The sequence below is a fragment of the Miscanthus floridulus genome, chromosome 14 (assembly GCF_019320115.1).
Source record: "Miscanthus floridulus cultivar M001 chromosome 14, ASM1932011v1, whole genome shotgun sequence".
In the NCBI taxonomy this organism is placed as follows: domain Eukaryota; kingdom Viridiplantae; phylum Streptophyta; class Magnoliopsida; order Poales; family Poaceae; genus Miscanthus; species Miscanthus floridulus.
This window is the reverse complement of record NC_089593.1, coordinates 18,124,261-18,142,713: the sequence shown is the minus strand read 5'-3', so window position 1 is coordinate 18,142,713 and position 18,453 is coordinate 18,124,261. Positions and strand designations below refer to the sequence as shown.

The following is an 18,453-nucleotide window of genomic DNA, read 5'->3' as shown; positions in this document are numbered from 1 at the left end:
TTGTGCAGGATGGCGGCAACTCTTAACTCTAGGTCAGTAACACCTAGATTAACTCCATATTTAGATCTAGAGTTTCATGTTTTTATGTTATATTAGGACGGTCCTATGATGCGTTTAGCTGCATCATGGAAAAGCATGCCACACTGATGACTGTTGAGTTATGAAAACTCAACATAAATGGAATGATAACGAAGATTTTAAAATGGCATCGTGGCTCCATTTCATTATCATAACTCTATCACATCTAGATATGGGGCTTTCGCATCCGTTAAGACGGTTCTCAGATGGATCTATTCAGCTGCATCACGGAGAAAGCATGCCACATTGATGATTTTTGAGTTATGAAAACTCAACAAATTAAAAATAGAAGAGATAACTAAGCATGAAAATGGTATCATGCCGTCTCTATTTCATTATCACTCGCCCTGTACAGTGCAGGGGTGTGATATTTATATTAGGCAATAACTTTTTACCTTTTTACCCCTCCCCCTTACAAGGTTTTTGTACAAATTTCTAGAATATTACAGGGCATATTAGTTTTTTCATGAAGCCTCCACATGTTGTTGCCAACATGGGACTTCATTCTAGAATGGTCTCTCCAATCAATTGAGACTACGCCCAAGACTTTACTTGACGCTCGAAAGCTTCATGTCCCAGGCTGACAAAGTCTTCCACGAAGTCTCCTTTGGCCAAAGTCATCCCCATTCCCGCTTCTAGCGAAGTATTCTTCGTTTGATATGTTTGTGTCATGAGGTCCCTATCACATCTAGATCTAGGGCTTCCACATTTGTGACAGTTCCCGTGCATCATGGGGAAACCATGTCAAGTTGATGACTCCACTTGGTAGTGATATCCTAGTGATGCGAGGGAATTTGTAGGGCTGCTTGCATGGCACAACCATAGGTGGAACTGGACTGGGTTGACCTATCTTCAATGACATACCACTTCTTCTATCACCCAAATTGGAACCAAGACAGTGCATTTGGAGTTGACATTATGAAGTAAGCCATAAAGGATGATTTGAGTTGGAACTTGGAGATTTTTTTATTCTTCTTTTCTTTTGTATTTAGTTTCTCTTGTGTGCATCAGGATCCATTTTGGATTTTGTAAGGTCCCCGTGAAGCACAAAAGGAGGTGAACATTTCACATCTCTCCCTATGGTAGTCAATAGTAAATCCTGCATAGGTTGAGAGGGCGATATGATGGAGGGCAATAGATGTTAGGGGGTTGGAAATGCATACGCCTTAGAGTCAGGTGTGCATGATTAACTTAGATAAGTTGGATCACATCCTAAGTTGGATCATTAGGAGAAAGGGCCGATATAGATACGTGCTCCTAGGTGAGACTTTTCACAATGTGTAGGGTGAGAAGGTTCCATATTACTAGGGTATGGTTCCAACTAAAACCTACATTTGGACTTAGGGAAGTCATGTAGAGGCATTGACTAGGGTCCATGTGTCAATTACTTAGGTGTTTACAAACTCAAGTTGCCCTTAGACGGGTGGTCTGTCGATGAGTGCAGACGGTCCACCAAGCCAAGACAGGAGGGTGTCTTTGAGTGTTCTCATGGACGGTCCTTGTGAACAAGTGTACGGTCCATTAGGTCAAGGACAAAGTAGTGTAGAGTGTTGATGACTCAATGTGGCACTAAGAGACGATCCGCATGAGCTGGCGGACTATCCAGCAGACCCAGGACTCCTAATAGCAGTCATCTATGTTGTTTTGGTAGATCTACAGTGGTTTTGCCGATGATGCAAGTGTCTTCTGAAGAGTTTTTAGATGTCATATCTAGTTGATTGCTAACCCGTGTTGAGTTGTTTTTAGTTGTTTGTTGAGTAGTCTTTCATCTCGTCATTGTAAGATTTTTACGTCCAGTTTTCTCTTAAAAACCAGACCAACCTCTCTTTTTTCTAATAAAATTACAGCAAAACTTTTGTAGTCAATTAAAAAAATAATACATGGGCAGAATCAAAAGTAAAGAATTCTCTTCTACTCAAAGAGTTTGACAATAACATAACAGCATAGCACAGATGATCCTACATTAAATTCAGAATATTCACTCTGGGTTCTTTCCAGAATTACATGTACATACAGACGCCTTGACCTGCTGCTGTTCGCAGCACTAGGTAACACTTCTACATCCAGTGTAGAGTGTGGTGCCATCATTTGTAGGGCATGGCAGCTAGCAGCTGGAGCCTGGAGGTTTTCTTTTTAGGCCAAGCCAGCAGCTGGAATTTGGAAACACCAGGGAGCAACAGTATTCCAGGTAAGCACCAATGGTCAACAACCAGTAACGATAACATAATTGGCATCAAGGATGAATTTTGCTTCAGTGCTTACCTGCTGTTTGACCAAAAGATTATTAGTGGGCTTATAGTATCTAGTGTACAAAATCTGGAAGTTTATGAATGAAAATTAAGGTGATGAATCTCCCGTGCTACACCAAATCACATGTTTGATTACAAAAAAATGGATGTACAGAAATTACACTGGTTTAACCAGCAAATCAGTTAAAAACTGACAGGGGCACAAGGTCGCACACATTTAATAAAAGTCCCCTTAAAGTTCAGACTGTATGCATTTAATATACGCAAATTCAGTAATAAAGGGCAACCTTGGATGGGGCAAAACGAAAATATCACACATAAAATGAGTAAACACTATTCTGGGGCAGTTTCAATCATTCAGAAACTGAATTTTGTCGAATGGATGTGACATGGTTCCAATAAAATAAGGGAAAGAAAATATCTAATAGAACTGCTGGAAGTGAGAAGGGAATTAAAAGAAACCAGATAAGGGGAAAAGATGCCCCCAACATAGCATTAAGAAGAATGCTAGGCTTTGAACACGGACTGCTGACAGGGTTCTTTGACCCCAGGACTTGAACGGTCTAACCAGTGTAACTCGCAAGATGTTGGCAGTCAAAAGAGAATTCAGCAGAGGTATAATCACATATGCCATAAACAGAAAATGGAGCGCAGCATGTCTTCTATTCATCATTGCACATCAGAAATGCATCAAGTCATGAACAAGTTGTGGGTAACATAGAGAAAATGTAGAGCAAAAACTGGGTGGTGTCAAGACCTGGTAAGTTTTTTGAAAATGGATAGTTTCTCCAGTTGCGACACAGTTTAGGTTGCTGATTGTGATTGGCTCTCCGTTGTTTGGTTCTGTGCATTGAGCCACACATGTTAAATTGGAACATTAACTCATGTTGATAAAACCAGCAGAGCATAAGAAAAAAAGTCAAGTGTATAATAAACTACTGAACTCACTTTGGCTCGCAGAACTTTCTGGCCTTCACTGAAATATTGATTTGGATGGTTGATTCCAGAATCACAGGAGACACCGTGTGTGGTCTCAAAGGTTAATGTGCAAGCTAGCTGTATATTTCACTAGCCACTGTTGCCCGCGCTTCGCTGCGGGTGATGTGCTTTGTATAGGAAAAATCTTGAAAAATATGTCTCATATGTCTAATATGTTTTCTCATCACGTTGCTACGAAAGATTGGTCTATTTGGTACATTAAATGAAAAAAATATAAGAAGGAAAGATAACATGGGTTCTTTCATTACAATATTTTAAACGAACATAGAGGTTGATTGTCATTACATGGTGCTTATTCTAGGCCAGCAAATCAATAACATGTTAGTGGAAAGAAACATTTGATGGAGTTGGGCTCAAGCAACTAACACACTTAGATTCAAAGTACAACATTGGCTAGGATTACATTATAGGTGGAAAGAGTAAAAACTACAACACAAGTACGTCTCCTAACGTGAGGGTTTACAAAAAAGTGAATTAGGATCCACTCCCCTTAGGTGAAACTACAACACATTTCGTAAATCTGGAATTACACGAAAGATTACACGACGTCGAACACTAAATTACACCGGGATTTAAAGTTACATGGTTAAGAGCAACCTAGTACAACCAAGGCTTACTCCAGAAGTCGGGATAGACGAGGGCAATAGAGAAGCAACAAGATAATGATTATCCAAAACATGACGTATGACCAACAGATCCAGAAACAGGAGACTGAGAAGTCAAACATCATATGTTATTTGTATATACTCCTATATTTATCGTATTTGTTGATTAACATATATAAATATAATAGTAACCTAAAAGTGTACATGTTCTAAACATATAGACAACATTGGAACTTTAGTGAGTTTTGAGAGAGACAATGTGTTGCAACCTGATGTACTGATTCTTCTTCACGCTTCACTCATAGCGGAGGCCACAACACTTCCATTTTATACAGGAACAGTCTCAAAGCATAAACTCAGAAAGATTAGTCCACGATGGCATATACATAAAATCAAATACAATTATATAGTGAGGAATGGAAAATTTGAGATATCATCTAGGAGCTAATTGTCCCATCGTGTTTCTGTAGAATTAGATTAGGATAACTAATTGCAAAGTGTTTGGGCAATAGATCGTAAGAATAAAGGAAATGGTGAACTAAAATATTACATGGGCTTCGCTAGAACTAAAAATAATTATAAAAAAAAGAAATCACCTAGAAATCTGCAAAGAATAAATAAGGCAAACAAATTAAACGATTGTTGTAAAGAGAACATGAAGAAGCCAAAAAACAAACATCAATAAATTTTCGAGTATTCACTAATTGATCTCTAGAAATTTGAGGTTACCTACCTGCCAAAGCGATCCTTGTACAGTTGTACTCATGGGTTTTAAGCAACCAACCAGTATGGAAAAAGGGAGCAAATCAAAATTATTTATATCAACGTGTGGAGACCGAAAGCGAGCCACAAAAAATGAAACTGGTTTCAGTACCATTTTTTCTTGATCAACTGGAAATAAAGAGTAAAATTGATTGAAATGGAGGCCACGAACATAAGAAGGCATGCGTCAGTGGGCAACCATGAACATATATAAGCCCAGTATCCTAAAGTAAAGACGATCACGCCTTATCAAATCTAGTCAGCAAATATATGAAAGAAGCTAGAAAATACCAGCAGCAAGTCAGTAACTCAATACCAAACAGGGAAAAAATGGCCTACCCACTGCAGAGAGTTCCCGCTCTGTGCGGGGTCTGGGGAGCGTTAAGAAATGTGTGAACAAAAGCAAATGGGCTGGAGGCACCTGCTCTAATCCGCATAATGGTATAATCCTACAGGGAGAACCACAGGATGTTTAGTGCTAGCAAACCTTTTCGTATGAAGGCCATAATTAATCGAACTATTTTGTTGAACTGCGATGCTGGAGAAAGTTGGGAAACTCCTTGTTAATCTGGTAGGATGCTGTCCACCATGGAATATGGGAAAAAATGATTTGCAGTCAATGTAGTTAATCTTTTTTAGAAAAAAATTGCACTAAGCTATCTATATGTCCCACTGGTAAAATAAATGCATGGTACTATATGTAGTGTAACTGCAGAAAACATGGTCTATGGAATATGGTCTGCCTGTGGTGTAAGTTCCAACCTCTTATGCCAAGTGTATAATACGGCATGTGATGAATATGTAAAATTGATAATTTTTGTGAAGAGGTTAAAACTTTGCTATAGATTGTGCCGAAAGGAATGTCCAATATAAGTAGCTGAGTCGTAGAGAGTATCAGGCAAAGTAGCAAATTAAAAGTATGACGTGAAGATTCATGTGTGCAGTTTAGTAAAAATGGTGGTTACGAAGAGGTGTCATGCTTTAGTCTGTATGGCAGTAACCGTGGAAAAAAATCCATGATACATCTGTAATTATTATGATTTTCAGTAACTCAATGTGGGCACGGTAAAATAAGTCCATTGGATGGTAAAAGCGAGAAGTGCAAACCATTGCTGAATTATGAACTTTATTGCTTTCATTAAGGTCGCATTTGTTCATCCTAGGATTACCAGGAACTGGCCTTAATCTGGTGTCCATGTATTCAGCCATAGTAGTGTTATGGAATTTTAAGTTCAATGACTGGTGTGCAAAGATGACTAATAGCTGTTCTGTTTAACTGATCCTTTGGTAATTAGTTTCAACCATTGGTGCACTGATATAAAACATGGATGTACAGTCTTGTTGTTGCTATTAATGCTATATATGGTAAACAACTAAACATACATGGTCTGTTTCAACCATTTGATAAACTTAGAATATATGGTACTAATGCTATTATTTGGGTACAGTTAAGTTGATATACCTGATTATATGATAGTAAATATATTAGGAAGAATATTATGCAAGAAATGTCAAGTGAGGCAAAGCGTATGTAGCATGAATACCTTGGAGTAGCATTAACATCGCCGGGTTGAGATGTCCTGAAAATATTCATGTCCAGGTGGGTTATTTTCAATGAGCATATAACTGATTTAGTACTATATATCATTAGGAAGAAGAACCGCATGTAATGATGTGGATTCGCAGTCAGTCATGAACATAAGGCCACGCCTAATTTTTCGGCGCGATGGAAGATGGAAGCCTAAAGGGAAGCTCTCCTGCTCAGAGTCACACGTGTATTTCCGATTGGGGTGGTCGCTCATTGATGGAAGCACCTTGCATAGTTAAGAAGAGTGCTATTTCAGCTTGGGGTGCATAAACAGATTGAGTAGAACAACAGAGAACTCAATGGTAGAAGAGGATCATTGCAAAAAAAGTACTATATGTAAGGCGGTAAACCATATGAGTCGAGGTGTGATGAACCTAGAATGTTCATACATTTGACCTTCTAAGCAAACCTATAAACCGTACATATTGCATATCAATGTGGATTGTAGCACAGGTACTTATACCACTAATCATTTATGTAAGCATATGAAGAAAATTGAAAAAGGATAGTGAAAATTATAATTTGTAGGAAGAAAGCAAAGAAGTGTCTTTACTGAACCATGTAGTGGAAATGGGTGTGGTGTACCTGCTACCTTGTGGTGTTCAGACATGACGCTTTTACTTAATCGTTTACTGTGTAGATGGATTTTTAACGGAAGGTGTAAGAATCCCCGTAATAGATCAACCTCAAAATCAGCATGAACATAATTCTAAACATCAGGAGAAATTGTATTTGTGTGTTGGCATCACAGCAGGCTGAGTCGTTTCTCCTAGAACAAATAGTAATAGCCAAATGACGTTCTGAAAATAAGTAAATAATTAGGATAGTGTGATACAATAATGTATATATGTTTGTACCTGTAGCTTATACAAATATAGCCAATTTCACTGACATGCTACAACCAAATGAGCTGTTGACTTGCACCTGGCACCAAAAAATACAGTACACAGTCTGATGAGATCGAAAGATGGGTATGTTGAATAGACCAAGAAAATATCAGATCGGACCAAGAAGACAGTGGTAGGGACTATCGCGTTGGCGGCGTTCGCGAGGGCAGACAGCCCTAGAGCACGGCGGTCGGGGTGAGGCCGGCCATCCGTAGGGCAGGTCGAAGAGGTGGCGTAGATCAGCACGAGCATCCACGCGCGTGAGGAGAGGGAAGGAGAGAGGCGAAGGTGGGAGGCAGCCAACGCCGGGTATTGGCCATGTGGTTGCGCCGTGCCGCGTCCGCGGCAACATGTGGGCCTCGCCTGCACCACGGCATGGCAGGAGGTGGCCACCGCCGGCGCGTGCTCGTGCGGCTGCGCCGCAGACGTGGGGTGCCCGCGCCCAGGCTGGTACGCCGGGGCTGGCCGCGCCGCTACGTCGATCTGGGAGCGGGCTGCAGAGCGTGAGCGGCGGCACAGGAGGGAGGGCGACGTGGGGAGGGGAGGGCGGACCATGAGCTACGGCAGGGAAGGTGAGGAGAGACTTTTTTTTCCCTGGTCTGACGGAAGGAGAAGAAGGATCAGGAGGGCAAGAAGAAGGGTCGAGAGAGGGACATTTTTTTTTAAATTCGCCGAGAGGATAAGGACGCGGCAGCAGGGGAGGAAACGCCAAAAATGAACAGGATAACAGTACCCATGCGGCCGTACATCTACAATGGATGTCACATGCTTATACAGGCAAGAGTTGAAGGAGGAACGAGCGCCTCTGCATGCATAGGTGCAGATGCAAGTATGGTAGCCGTATTAATGGCGACCAACCCGAACCACCGACCACCTCGGGAGCAACGTGCACGCAACCCAAGCCGTCTCTTAGATGCATGGATGCATGTGTAAATATAAATGTTCTTGCATGGTCGGTGAATTGTTTTTATCTGATGGTAAGGAGAGACATTAAATGTGTCCACCTGCCCGACTTGTTTTTATCTGATGGTAGCATGGAGGGGAGGCATTAAATGTGTCTACCTGCTTTCGACCCACCCTACGTAGGTGAAGATGTCCAGTGCTTTCAAATTTACTGAGTGAATTTCTGAATAGCTTAGGGAGGCACTCGTGCATGCATGAAAATTTACTGCCTAGTATCTATTGATAGTAAATTCATTAATGTCTCATGTCATAGTTACTTTTTTATGTAAAGGACACGTGAAAGCACAGTGATGTAAATCCCCCTACCGTAATAACTTTTTGCATGCAAAGTACACCTACAGTTTATATTGTCCTTGCATGTATGGTCATTCAAATTTTCATCTAATTCATTGAATGCGTCCACTTGCTTCATCTATCCACTGTCGAATGCACGGAGGAAGGCTGGTTGTGACGCGCTTCATCTAAGTCGTGGAATTTCTATCTAACGCACCAACTAAATGGAACATACGTGGACACCTTGGGAGGCCGCTTAGAGTGCGTGCCTTCATATCTCTAATTATGCCACATAAACCAGTCAGTTCAGGGATATCATATTGCTTGGTTAAGCCAATGGCAATGAAGTACAGCACCTGGTAATGCCAGTTCTTCACTTTATCCATTATCTCTTCCAATGCATGCCCACCAACGCCCATTTTGTTGAGTGCTGCCCGCAAATTTTCTTCGCTGCAGATACAGTAAAGCAGAAGCAAATGCATGGAGCAAACATCAGGTGCAAAGCAAGGTAGAATCATGTTTATCTTGAAACATCACAAACTGACATGCCAAGTGACATCACAACAGAAGCTGCTGTGTGCCCCTGCAGGTCGAGTTTTTTTTTTAACAGAAGCTGCTGTGACCATAATCGAGTAAGAAATTATTATTATACAATAGAAAAGTATGGATGAGACTAGATAAAATCATATTGGCATGAACTAGGGCAACATGTGTCATTGCTCCGCTTGGTAGTTTAGTATTGTACTATTTGGTTCAATCTGGGTACTTAATACAACGACAACGACAACGACAAAGCCTTTTAAGTCCCAAACAAGTTGAGGTAGGCTAGAGTTGAAACCCAGCAGAAGCAATCAAGGTTCAGGCACGTGAATAGCTGTTTTCCAAGCACTCCTATCTAAGGCTAAGTCTTTGGGTATATTCCATCCTTTCAAGTCTCCTTTTATTGCCTCTACCCAAGTCAACTTCGGTCTTCCTCTGCCTCTCTATGGTACATTAACTATTTGGTTCAACCTGGGTACTTAATGAGTAAACAAAATATTAACTTCTCGTTCATAATTACCTATGGCTTCTTTATGGTACATTAAGCTTTGTTTTTGTTGGATGTCATTTTTTTTAATCAGAAAAACTGGAAGTTGGAGGCCCCTTGCTCCATTCAGTTTTTCTGGTTTCCAAATGTAATCTTACTTCCACCTCAAAGTTCAGGAGTAATCTAGTGAGAAGGGAAGATCTGAAATACAAACTGATACTGCTAACAGAAAGTTCAGAGCACCTATCTAAATATTTTTTTTTGAAAGTAATGGCAGGAGCTCTGCCTTTTAATTAAGAAGAATAGAATTGGCCTAGTTTATAAGGGAAACTAGGCCTAAAAACCTTACAGAGGCACAGATTAGAACACAGGAAATACCCACAACACCAGAACACAATAGCCCTGACGACTAACACACAGAGGTAACACACCAAACCAAACGACGCCCACCATGTGTCCTCATTGCCGAGCTGATCACAAGCAGCAAAAAGCAGCTCCGGCTTCCCATGGTGAACCGCAGCCAAACGCCTAGACATCCTCCCATGAAGCCTTGGTTTCCTGCAAGCAGAAAATGGTGCTTCCGGTATCTCCGACACAATCATGTACCGAGTCTCACCTTGCGCCATCATTTACTCCCCTCTATAACAGCTTGGCATGGCCTGGCGTGAACGAATCCTCGAGCAGCGCAAACAGTGCAAGGAAGAATTATGTCACGATTTGCCTCGACATGGCTGGTCCGTCGAGGCCACTGAGTGCCACCAGCACCTTGATGATAAGGTCGGACATCAGACCTTTGAAGAGGTTGAGGTAGCGCTGCAAGGTCATCTCTATAGTTTCGCTTTCTTCCTGTGTGACGCCCAACCGCTTCATGAGCACTCGCCTTGCTTTGCTCTGCGCATCACCACGCGGCCAAGCAATGGCTGCTAGACGCGCACTGCACCGGGACGGCTTGCTCGGCCTCTTCTTTTCCCTCCGTGGCTTCACTAGCCCATGTTGTGGAGGAAGCAGGGGTTGTTGGACAGGCTTGGTTATTGACTGGATGAAGTTTGCCAGCGCTACCTTACGTGCAGACTGGCCAGCATCCTCTGGCAAAGGTGGCGAAGTGTGTTCCTGTCCTCCAATGTCCATGCAAGGCTCGGCCCCAGCGGCAGCCCCAAAGCCACGACGGGGGCGTTCAGATCCGCAGCACGAATGCCTGGTGTACACGCAACCCGGGCGAAAACGACACCTCCTCAACCTGAGCCTCGTCGCCCCCTCTAAGGTCGCCTTTGCCAGTTCTGTATCCTCGAGATGATGGCATGTTAGCACAGGGGCTGATGCATCAATCTCCACAGGACAAGAGGGCTCAACATTTGTGTCGATCTCCACAGGACAAGAGGGCTCAACATTTGTTGAGACTGGGGAGAGTAGAAGTGAGTCAGATTCCCCACCGACATCATGAGTAGGCGAGCAACATGAGATGGAATGTAATGGGGGTTCCTTAGCTGCAGCAATCTTATTTGAAGAAGGGCATCTTCGACATCCTGGATTGTAACCTCCGGTATTGTTGATTTGTTGGACGAAGAAGAATTGATCTTGTTGAATGTTGTCGCCACTTTCCCTGGAGAACCACTAGGGGTAATCTCCTTGGTCCTGTGAAGTTGGTCTCCCCAGCTCTTTGGTTCCTGGCTCGGTTAAGTTATTGTCGCTTGGTTCACGCCTGACCAGTCTTGATTCAATGCCGAAGGTATCTTCAGCTTTTCTGCCATGGCATGTATCTGAAGCACAAGATTCTCCGCGAGCTTCATCCATTTTTCGCTGGACTCTTGCAACTTTTGCAGCTGTGCACTGAGCAGCAGGGATAATTCACTAAGCAAGCTTTGTATCCCTGTGTCAAGCATCTTCTTGATTTTGTGCTAAAGATAATTAGCATGTTCGGTAAAGAAATGCTAAACTGTAGGATCAGCGCTCCTTAGGTGCAGACGCTCGGTGCGACAATTATTCTGGTGACCTGATGATTGTTCCTCCCGTGGAAGACCTTGCGGCAGAGGTGGATGACAAGGCATGGCCGATTGACGGGGATGTTGGTGACGTTGACGACAATCCCGCTCACGATGGCCCGAGCGGCGGCACTGGAAGCAGGTGATGGGCTCTCGGCAAGCGGCAGCCCATGCAAGGCAAATGAAGCAGCGGCCTTCAATGATCTTCCGAATGCGGGGAGAGAGACGAGTCTCCCATCTTTGCAACTTGGATGGGTTGGTGAGTGGCGCAGCTCCTCCCGTGGATACTCAACCTTTCTCCACCAGGCGTTCCTAGATGACTTGATGCTTGAAGAAGCAGAGTACGAAGGCTTGTCAGCGAAGCCAACTCGAAGACCTGCACGACGGGGAGGAACTTCACGACGAGCAGGATCTATGATAATTGATTTAAGCTTGTGGCCCTGCGGCTGCTGGTGATGATTTTTGCCCGACGAAGAAAGCTTCACGATATCAGCGTAGGTAAGGCTTGTCTTGGGCTCTGACTCGGGGTTGGAGGCATTACTAGGTCGTCGTCAGGCTGTGGCCGACGTTGATTGAGTGGCGGCGGCGGCGGAGGAGTGTCCACGGAGCTGTGTAGATCAGTCGTCGACAAGTTGGGGATGGAGCGCCGGTGGTCGAAGTTGCAACTGTTGGGAGGTGACTGTTCCAGCATTGGTGCGTCGAGAGGCGGCGACGATGAATGCGCCCAGGATCCACCAGGACGAGGAAGCAGTGGTGGCGAGTCCACCAACAGGACCTCATCCACATCCTCATCGTCGGAATCGAGCTCCAAATGGTTGATGGAACCGGGCTCCGAGTGGTGGATGTTGTTGGGGGAAGGTGGATCCACAGCAGGGGGCATCGATCCGAAGCGGAATGTGGAGGCGGAGGCTTCAGGTGACGGCGATGACGCGTGAGGCCGGAGCGATGGTGGGTCGAGCATGACGGGGATGGAGGCTTGAGCAGCGCGGTCTTGATCTTCGTTCGTGGGCTTCGTGGGAAGCTTGGTGGCCATGGCCGACATCGGCTTGGCAACGGCCTTGCCAGGGTTGGGACTAGCGTCGGCGGCGAGGCAGGCGGACGACTACTTGATGCAGCTCCTCCCCCGCAGCCAGCTTTCAAGCGGCGACGAGTTTCCCCAGTGTGGAGCTTCCCCGCGGCCGGCCGGCGAGCAGCGCCCGCGACCAATGTCCATGAAACAGGAGCTCACATCATGGCTAGGTCAGGCTCGTCGTCGCGCCCGTTGTCCCCGGCGACGCGGAGGGCGTCGGCCCAGGTGAACCCCGCCGAGGGAGTGGGTGGCGCGACAGAGGAGGCGGAGAAGCGGAGGCAGCAGCTGGTGTCAGTTGACGCTGTTGCAGGCTATTCCGGCTCCATGGTCGCTAGATCCTCCACCTAGGCCTCCGCCGCGGGCTCCTCCGGCTGCGGATCCACGTTCCTATATACCTCCGGCGGCAAATCTTGGGGACGTCGGCTTCCTTAGCGGCAGGGTGGATGGAGACGACGCGGGGTGGCCCGCAGGCGGCGTGCAGGCAGCACGCGTCGGCACGCCGCGGGCAGCGCACAGGCAGCACGTGCGAGCGGCGCGGTGTGGGCGCTAGCACGGGCCGGCGGCGGCAGAGCGGCGCGGGTGCTGGAGCGTCGTATGTTAAATCCACCTATCTAAATAATAAGCACATAGTAATCGTCTATAGAAGACTAAGGGTGAAATTGTACCCGAAATGTCGAAATGGGCATCCATGGTGATCTCCAACACCAGGTGTTGCAGAAATGATCTTTTGACATGAATATGGAGTGTAATCCTGGAGCAGCATGTGTGAGAGTAAGTAATAATTCTGGTGCAATTTCAAGTTACACATGGAGGAGAGACTTACTGTCCGTTTTCCTTCTTTTCCATAATTATGTCTGATGGTATAGGCATATTCCTTGTCGAACCGCTCAGGACCAATCTTATCCAAAGAAGATACAACATAAGTGAGGCAACAGAAATTATGATTACTTGCGTGTTCAACTCAGGGAAAATTTACTGTTTAATTTCCTTGAGAAAAAAGAACTGCTTAATTTTGCATATCTTTGATCATATTAGCTCAGTGTGCACTGCTAATATATAGAGGCAATGATGTTGTAACGTGCTTCTGTTAAATGTTTGCATGACACAGTACATGTCAAAAAATATATGTACCTTTTGAGAAAATTCCGCCTTCCAAAATGCAAGAGCATCTTCCAACTTTAGTCCAGCACCCTGGATCATAATTTCCAGAAGTAAATTAATGTAACATAACTTTAGGTACCTATATATCAAACTTTTTCTCTAATTCATTCAACTATTACCTTAAGAAAAAGACCAAACTGCATTCTACCCCCATGCTTCAGATGGTGGTTTTCTCTCAACTGCAAAATAAATGAAAACACTGAGACACCTGGTTGCAAGGTATGTATATCTACAGGAACATTTAAGGTACCTAACCTTATCTAGCATATGCCGCATACAAAGAGGGAAAGAACTTTTAGCCAGTTGGTCAATATCCTTTAGAGATATGTCAACAGCATCCTTTGGCTGTGTGAAAACAAGTCAACCAATTCAGCTGGCAACAGCACTAGAGGAAAACATAGTTCAATCTCAGGAAAGTCAAGCATAACTGCATAGGTGAGACAGCATACCTGAGAGTAATCAGGTCCAAAATACGCATTGCTTAATGCTTCGACAATCTGTCATAATAAAATTAGGCATCACAGAGGATATAAAAAAGGTTCTGAAAGAAAGGTGGGGAAGCGGTACTCTGGTACTCACAGGAGTCAACCTGTCTTTTTCTTGTTCTTTAATGGTTACTGTCCATTTTCTGTACATTAAACAATTACACATATCTTAGCTTAATATGACCAGTGAGCACTCAGTTTAGAGCTTAATGCCAACTGCTGCTCATAAATGTCATAGAAAGAAAGAACTGGAAACTTTCAAAGTATGATCTTTCTGCAAGTATGTGATAAATTTTTTGATTATTTCCAAACAAAAGATAGCATAGGTACTATATCTAAAGCCACAAGAGATTTCCTACAGAGAATTAAATAAGAAGGCTTACAAAAACATGTTCCATAGGTACTGAACAAAGTAAAACTAGTGTACCATGTACCTGTTTGTTAAAGCAAGTGCCTTTGAGATATTGCAGCGGAATTGAGTAACCACTAGCGAAACCAACTACAGAATTATATATCTATGTTCATAAAGGCCACCAACCAAGACAACAATTGAAATTTTTATTCTCATGTTAACAGCAAACCTGGCTCATCGCCACATAAGCATAGCCTTTTGAAAGAAATACCCGGCGGCTGGCAACAAGATCAGGAACTTCTTCGAAAGGTACCTTAATTGGATTACAATATGATTTACTTGGAATTAATTTTTGCACAGAAGAAAAGATTTAAATGGAAAAAGGCTAAAGAGCTAAAACATGCTCAACTGCCAAAAATGGAAAGGTAGAGAATGAATTTAGCTTTGGGTAAAAGAAGACGAAAGCAGATAATGAAAGCAAAAACAACAGAAGAAAGTTGATGACAAGGTTTAACACAGTAAAAGTTTCAAATGGTTGTTCTATACATTGCAAATTGCAATACATTTCCTTTAACCTGAAGTTCAGTCACAATGGTAAATCTGCTGTTTCAGTATGTTAACTGCTTAGATGTTTTTTAGAAATCGAGGAATTTCCGGCTTCTTCAATTGCACACAGCCTGCTTTAATTACAAAGTTTTGAGCTATCCAGCTGACTTAAGCGAAACGACATAGCAAAAATAAAAGATAACTTACAATAACTGCTTACATGATGCACAAAAATACAAATCATAGAGAAGCAACCTATTCTGTAACTGATACTAACAACCAGTTGGAACAGCATTCTGCAATAAATTGAGTGAAAGATAGTGGCAATATCAAATGATGCATACCATTTGTGGATTGACCAATGGAACATGCAACTTGGCTCAACTTGTCTTTCACAGCCTAAAACATGAAAACAAAAATCACTTCGCGAAGCAAACAGGAAAAAGCCAAACACTGCAATTGTACAGTGTTAAGCATGAAGATCCAAATCCTCAGCAGTTCTATTAGAGGCCAAAGTCTATACCTCAAACTCTGAGTGTGGCAGTGCTTTGTATGGCAGTTGAAACTCAGTCATAAGCATCCTCTGAAATAGATGATGTGCAACAAGCAACAGTTAAAGCATAAATGCATATTATTTTCCTTTGTCAGTTCTATGGTAAATGGATAGGAAGTCACCTGTGATTCAAGACTCTCAAGCCGAAAGCGATACCGAAAAGTGTAGTCTCCATGGAGAGAAACCACTTTCGCAATTCCTCCCTGTGTGTTGTATCAAATACAGCTTTCCAGTGAGTTGGTCAAAAGAACCACAAGTGAACCACCATAGTTAATATATGTAGCGAATATAAACATATGAATATTAAGCTTATGTTCTGCAGTAGACTAGGCGGAGCACAAAGTGCGATATTATATCCTTGTTCAAAGTCTCTGCTGGATCCTGGTGCCTCATGTGTGTCTTCCACAATTCACTGCCTGAAATGCAGAACAGAATAAGGCATTTCTATTTAAAACAAAATTTAGACCAATGCCAGAGTGCGATGCTAAGTCCATAACTAGGGTTCCAAAACCTTCCATGTTATCTTACATTCTTACTTCAATATGATTCTGAGGAGAAAGCAACAATTCTAGCTACAAAAATTAGACCATAGCTAAGCCCATAAGCATGAACGATAAGTCGATAATCAAATTTTTTTTTTGAAAATTCGGATAGTAGTACCACAGTAACATCCAAAAGGGCCTAAGTTAGCCACTCTTCATATTCTCTAGCGAAATCCAACTCATACGAAGAGGTCGATCCTACACATACACAAGACTGCAACCACAGAAACCTTTGCCTACTCCTGCTGGCAAAACCCAAATTTTCACCAGAAATATGCTCCAAATATAGTTCCCTCCTACAATTCCTCCCCCCCCCCCCCCCCCCCCACCCCACCCACAAAAACAATGAACAGCAAAGGCGAGAATCGGTCACCAGTTTCTCCATCTCCTCCAGCCTCTTCCCACGCGAGAGTCCATCTGAAATCCCCTTGAGAACTGCTCATCACCAGCGCAACGAAACGCGTTAGCAAGATCTGAGGAAGTAACGAAAGGAAGCCACACGGGATTGGGAAGCATTTTTCTCGCCAGAAAGAAGCTGCACCTCGGAGGCGGTCGATGGCGAAGAGCTCGAACTCCTCCAGCCGCACCTCGAGCTGCGGCGCCGCCTTGTAGGTCGGCAGGGCCCCCGCGCCTGCGGCAGCTGCGGCGGCAACCTGTCCGAGGGAGAGCACGATCTCCATGCGGCGTCGGATGCTGCGCGGTCAGCGGATCCTCCACTACACTACAACCTTAAAACACCAACTGCATTGGAGTCGCTAAAAGACCTGTACAGCGACCGACAGTCGGTCGCTAAATCATTATAGCGACAGAGCCCTGCTGTTGCTACAAAAGGAGTCGCTAAAAGTAAATAGCGACAAAGCTACATTTTAACGATCAGCTTGATGCTTACCTCTTGGATGCTTCACTCAATGATGTTTGTTCGTACGGGATGATTCGAACAAGGTCTGCAGGTGGGTAATCTGCAATGGCATATATTTCTACATGAGATTCACATGTATTTTCCTGATGTCCATGTCAAACAGAAGCTAATACTTGAGCTAATATATCCTATGCCATTAAAAATCATTACAAGACAAGCCAAACTTAAAGCCGAGCCAACTTAATTCCCCTGCTTGCCTGCGACACTGCAAACTGCCTGCTAGCTATAGATTCCACAACCTATCAACTGATAACTTAGCTAAAACCTATCACACTTGAAGCAGCAGACACTACCTATTGGAGCCATACCTGACCTATTGTACCATGATGACTACTTAGCCATTTGTAACTTCTCAACTGAGACAGAGGGTGTGCAAAATATAAGCCTCAAGGAGCTACCTATTGGTGTTATGAATAATGCAAAACAGATATTTTCACTGATTTTGTTAAAATCCATCGGAGTCGGCTGACACCGAAAAGGGCATACCTCTGCCCCTGCAGATAGATATCAGTAAATCCTACTAACTAGCAACGTAAAACGAAATACACATCTTTTCTTTTGCCAGTCTGTAAAACCATGATGAAAATGTGATGCAATGATCTTTTGGCTTGCCCAAAGCATACAAAAAAAGATCCTGCTAGGTGCTAGCAAGTTTGAGGCTGAAAACAATTTTTCCCCAAAAAAAAGAGGACGAACGCAGGAACAATATGAAAACTAGAGCATATATAGTAGTTAGTTCATGGCGGGAGAGATGGAAAATAGCGAGTGTATCCACCAAGACATCCATTGCCTTTATTTGCATCTGTTTTTTTTTGACAGGTAAAGTAGTTTACCTTCACTCCTTCAGATTCGGGCGGGGCGGCTTCTGTCGGGGTGGAGGCCGTCCAGCCCAGGCGCCGGGACGCCGAGGTGGCGCGCGGCGGCGGGCGTCTGGCCCTTGCGCCGGGGTGGAGGCGGCGGGCTTCCGGCGGACAGGCAGCGGGGGTGGCGGGGGCGGACGTCCGGCGGGCGGGCGGGCGGGCGGCGGCGGGAGTGAAGAGATTGGGGGCGCCTTGGCGGGAAAAGCACCTCGTTTTCCCGCCTCGATGCCGCTGGGGCTGGGCCGTAGGTAGGCCTGCTAATGGAGCCGCGGGGAGAAAGTTGCCCGCGGGGGGCAGTCGTCACCAGTAGAGAAACTACTTTTACTCTCGGTTCGCAACCCCTTTAGTCCCGGTTTTGAAACCGGGAGCACGAATTCGGGGCCCCTCCTTTAGTCCCGGTTTCGCGCCCGGGATCTTTAGTCCCGGTTGATAATACCAACCGGGGCTAAACCCTTTAGTCCCGGTTGATAATACCAACTGGGATTAAAGGTTTTTTTTTCTTTTTTTTGTTTCTATTTCTATTTTCACGCTGCTACCAGGTTTTTTACCGAAACTA

At 44.1% G+C, this 18,453-nt stretch overlaps 1 protein-coding gene across 16 annotated transcripts; it reads right to left on the bottom strand.

Annotated features, from left to right (window-relative positions):
• Positions 1–2,222: 2,222 nt before the first annotated feature.
• LOC136504809 (probable DNA primase large subunit) lies at positions 2,223–18,176 on the bottom strand. Of its 16 annotated transcripts, none has more exons than XM_066499822.1 (22): positions 17,871–18,176; positions 17,008–17,077; positions 16,660–16,846; positions 16,492–16,553; positions 15,699–15,992; positions 15,547–15,606; positions 15,368–15,445; positions 14,707–14,790; positions 14,220–14,268; positions 14,090–14,137; positions 13,896–13,985; positions 13,760–13,819; positions 13,611–13,670; positions 13,303–13,377; positions 13,145–13,230; positions 8,761–8,854; positions 7,139–7,205; positions 6,867–7,050; positions 6,238–6,507; positions 3,276–5,272; positions 3,085–3,170; positions 2,223–2,343 (listed from the first exon to the last, which is right to left on the bottom strand). In XM_066499822.1, exons 11-17 carry the CDS (start codon positions 13,914–13,916, stop codon positions 7,146–7,148), a joined length of 456 nt encoding a protein of 151 aa, XP_066355919.1. In that variant the 5' UTR covers positions 13,917–13,985; positions 14,090–14,137; positions 14,220–14,268; positions 14,707–14,790; positions 15,368–15,445; positions 15,547–15,606; positions 15,699–15,992; positions 16,492–16,553; positions 16,660–16,846; positions 17,008–17,077; positions 17,871–18,176; the 3' UTR covers positions 2,223–2,343; positions 3,085–3,170; positions 3,276–5,272; positions 6,238–6,507; positions 6,867–7,050; positions 7,139–7,145. The 16 variants fall into 16 exon arrangements, with proteins under 16 accessions (XP_066355919.1, XP_066355913.1, XP_066355917.1 ...); XM_066499816.1 differs by having other exon boundaries at positions 15,368–15,422; XM_066499820.1 differs by lacking the exon at positions 14,707–14,790 and having other exon boundaries at positions 3,276–3,419; positions 4,201–5,272; positions 15,368–15,422.
• Between the last annotated feature and the right edge of the window lie 277 nt (positions 18,177–18,453).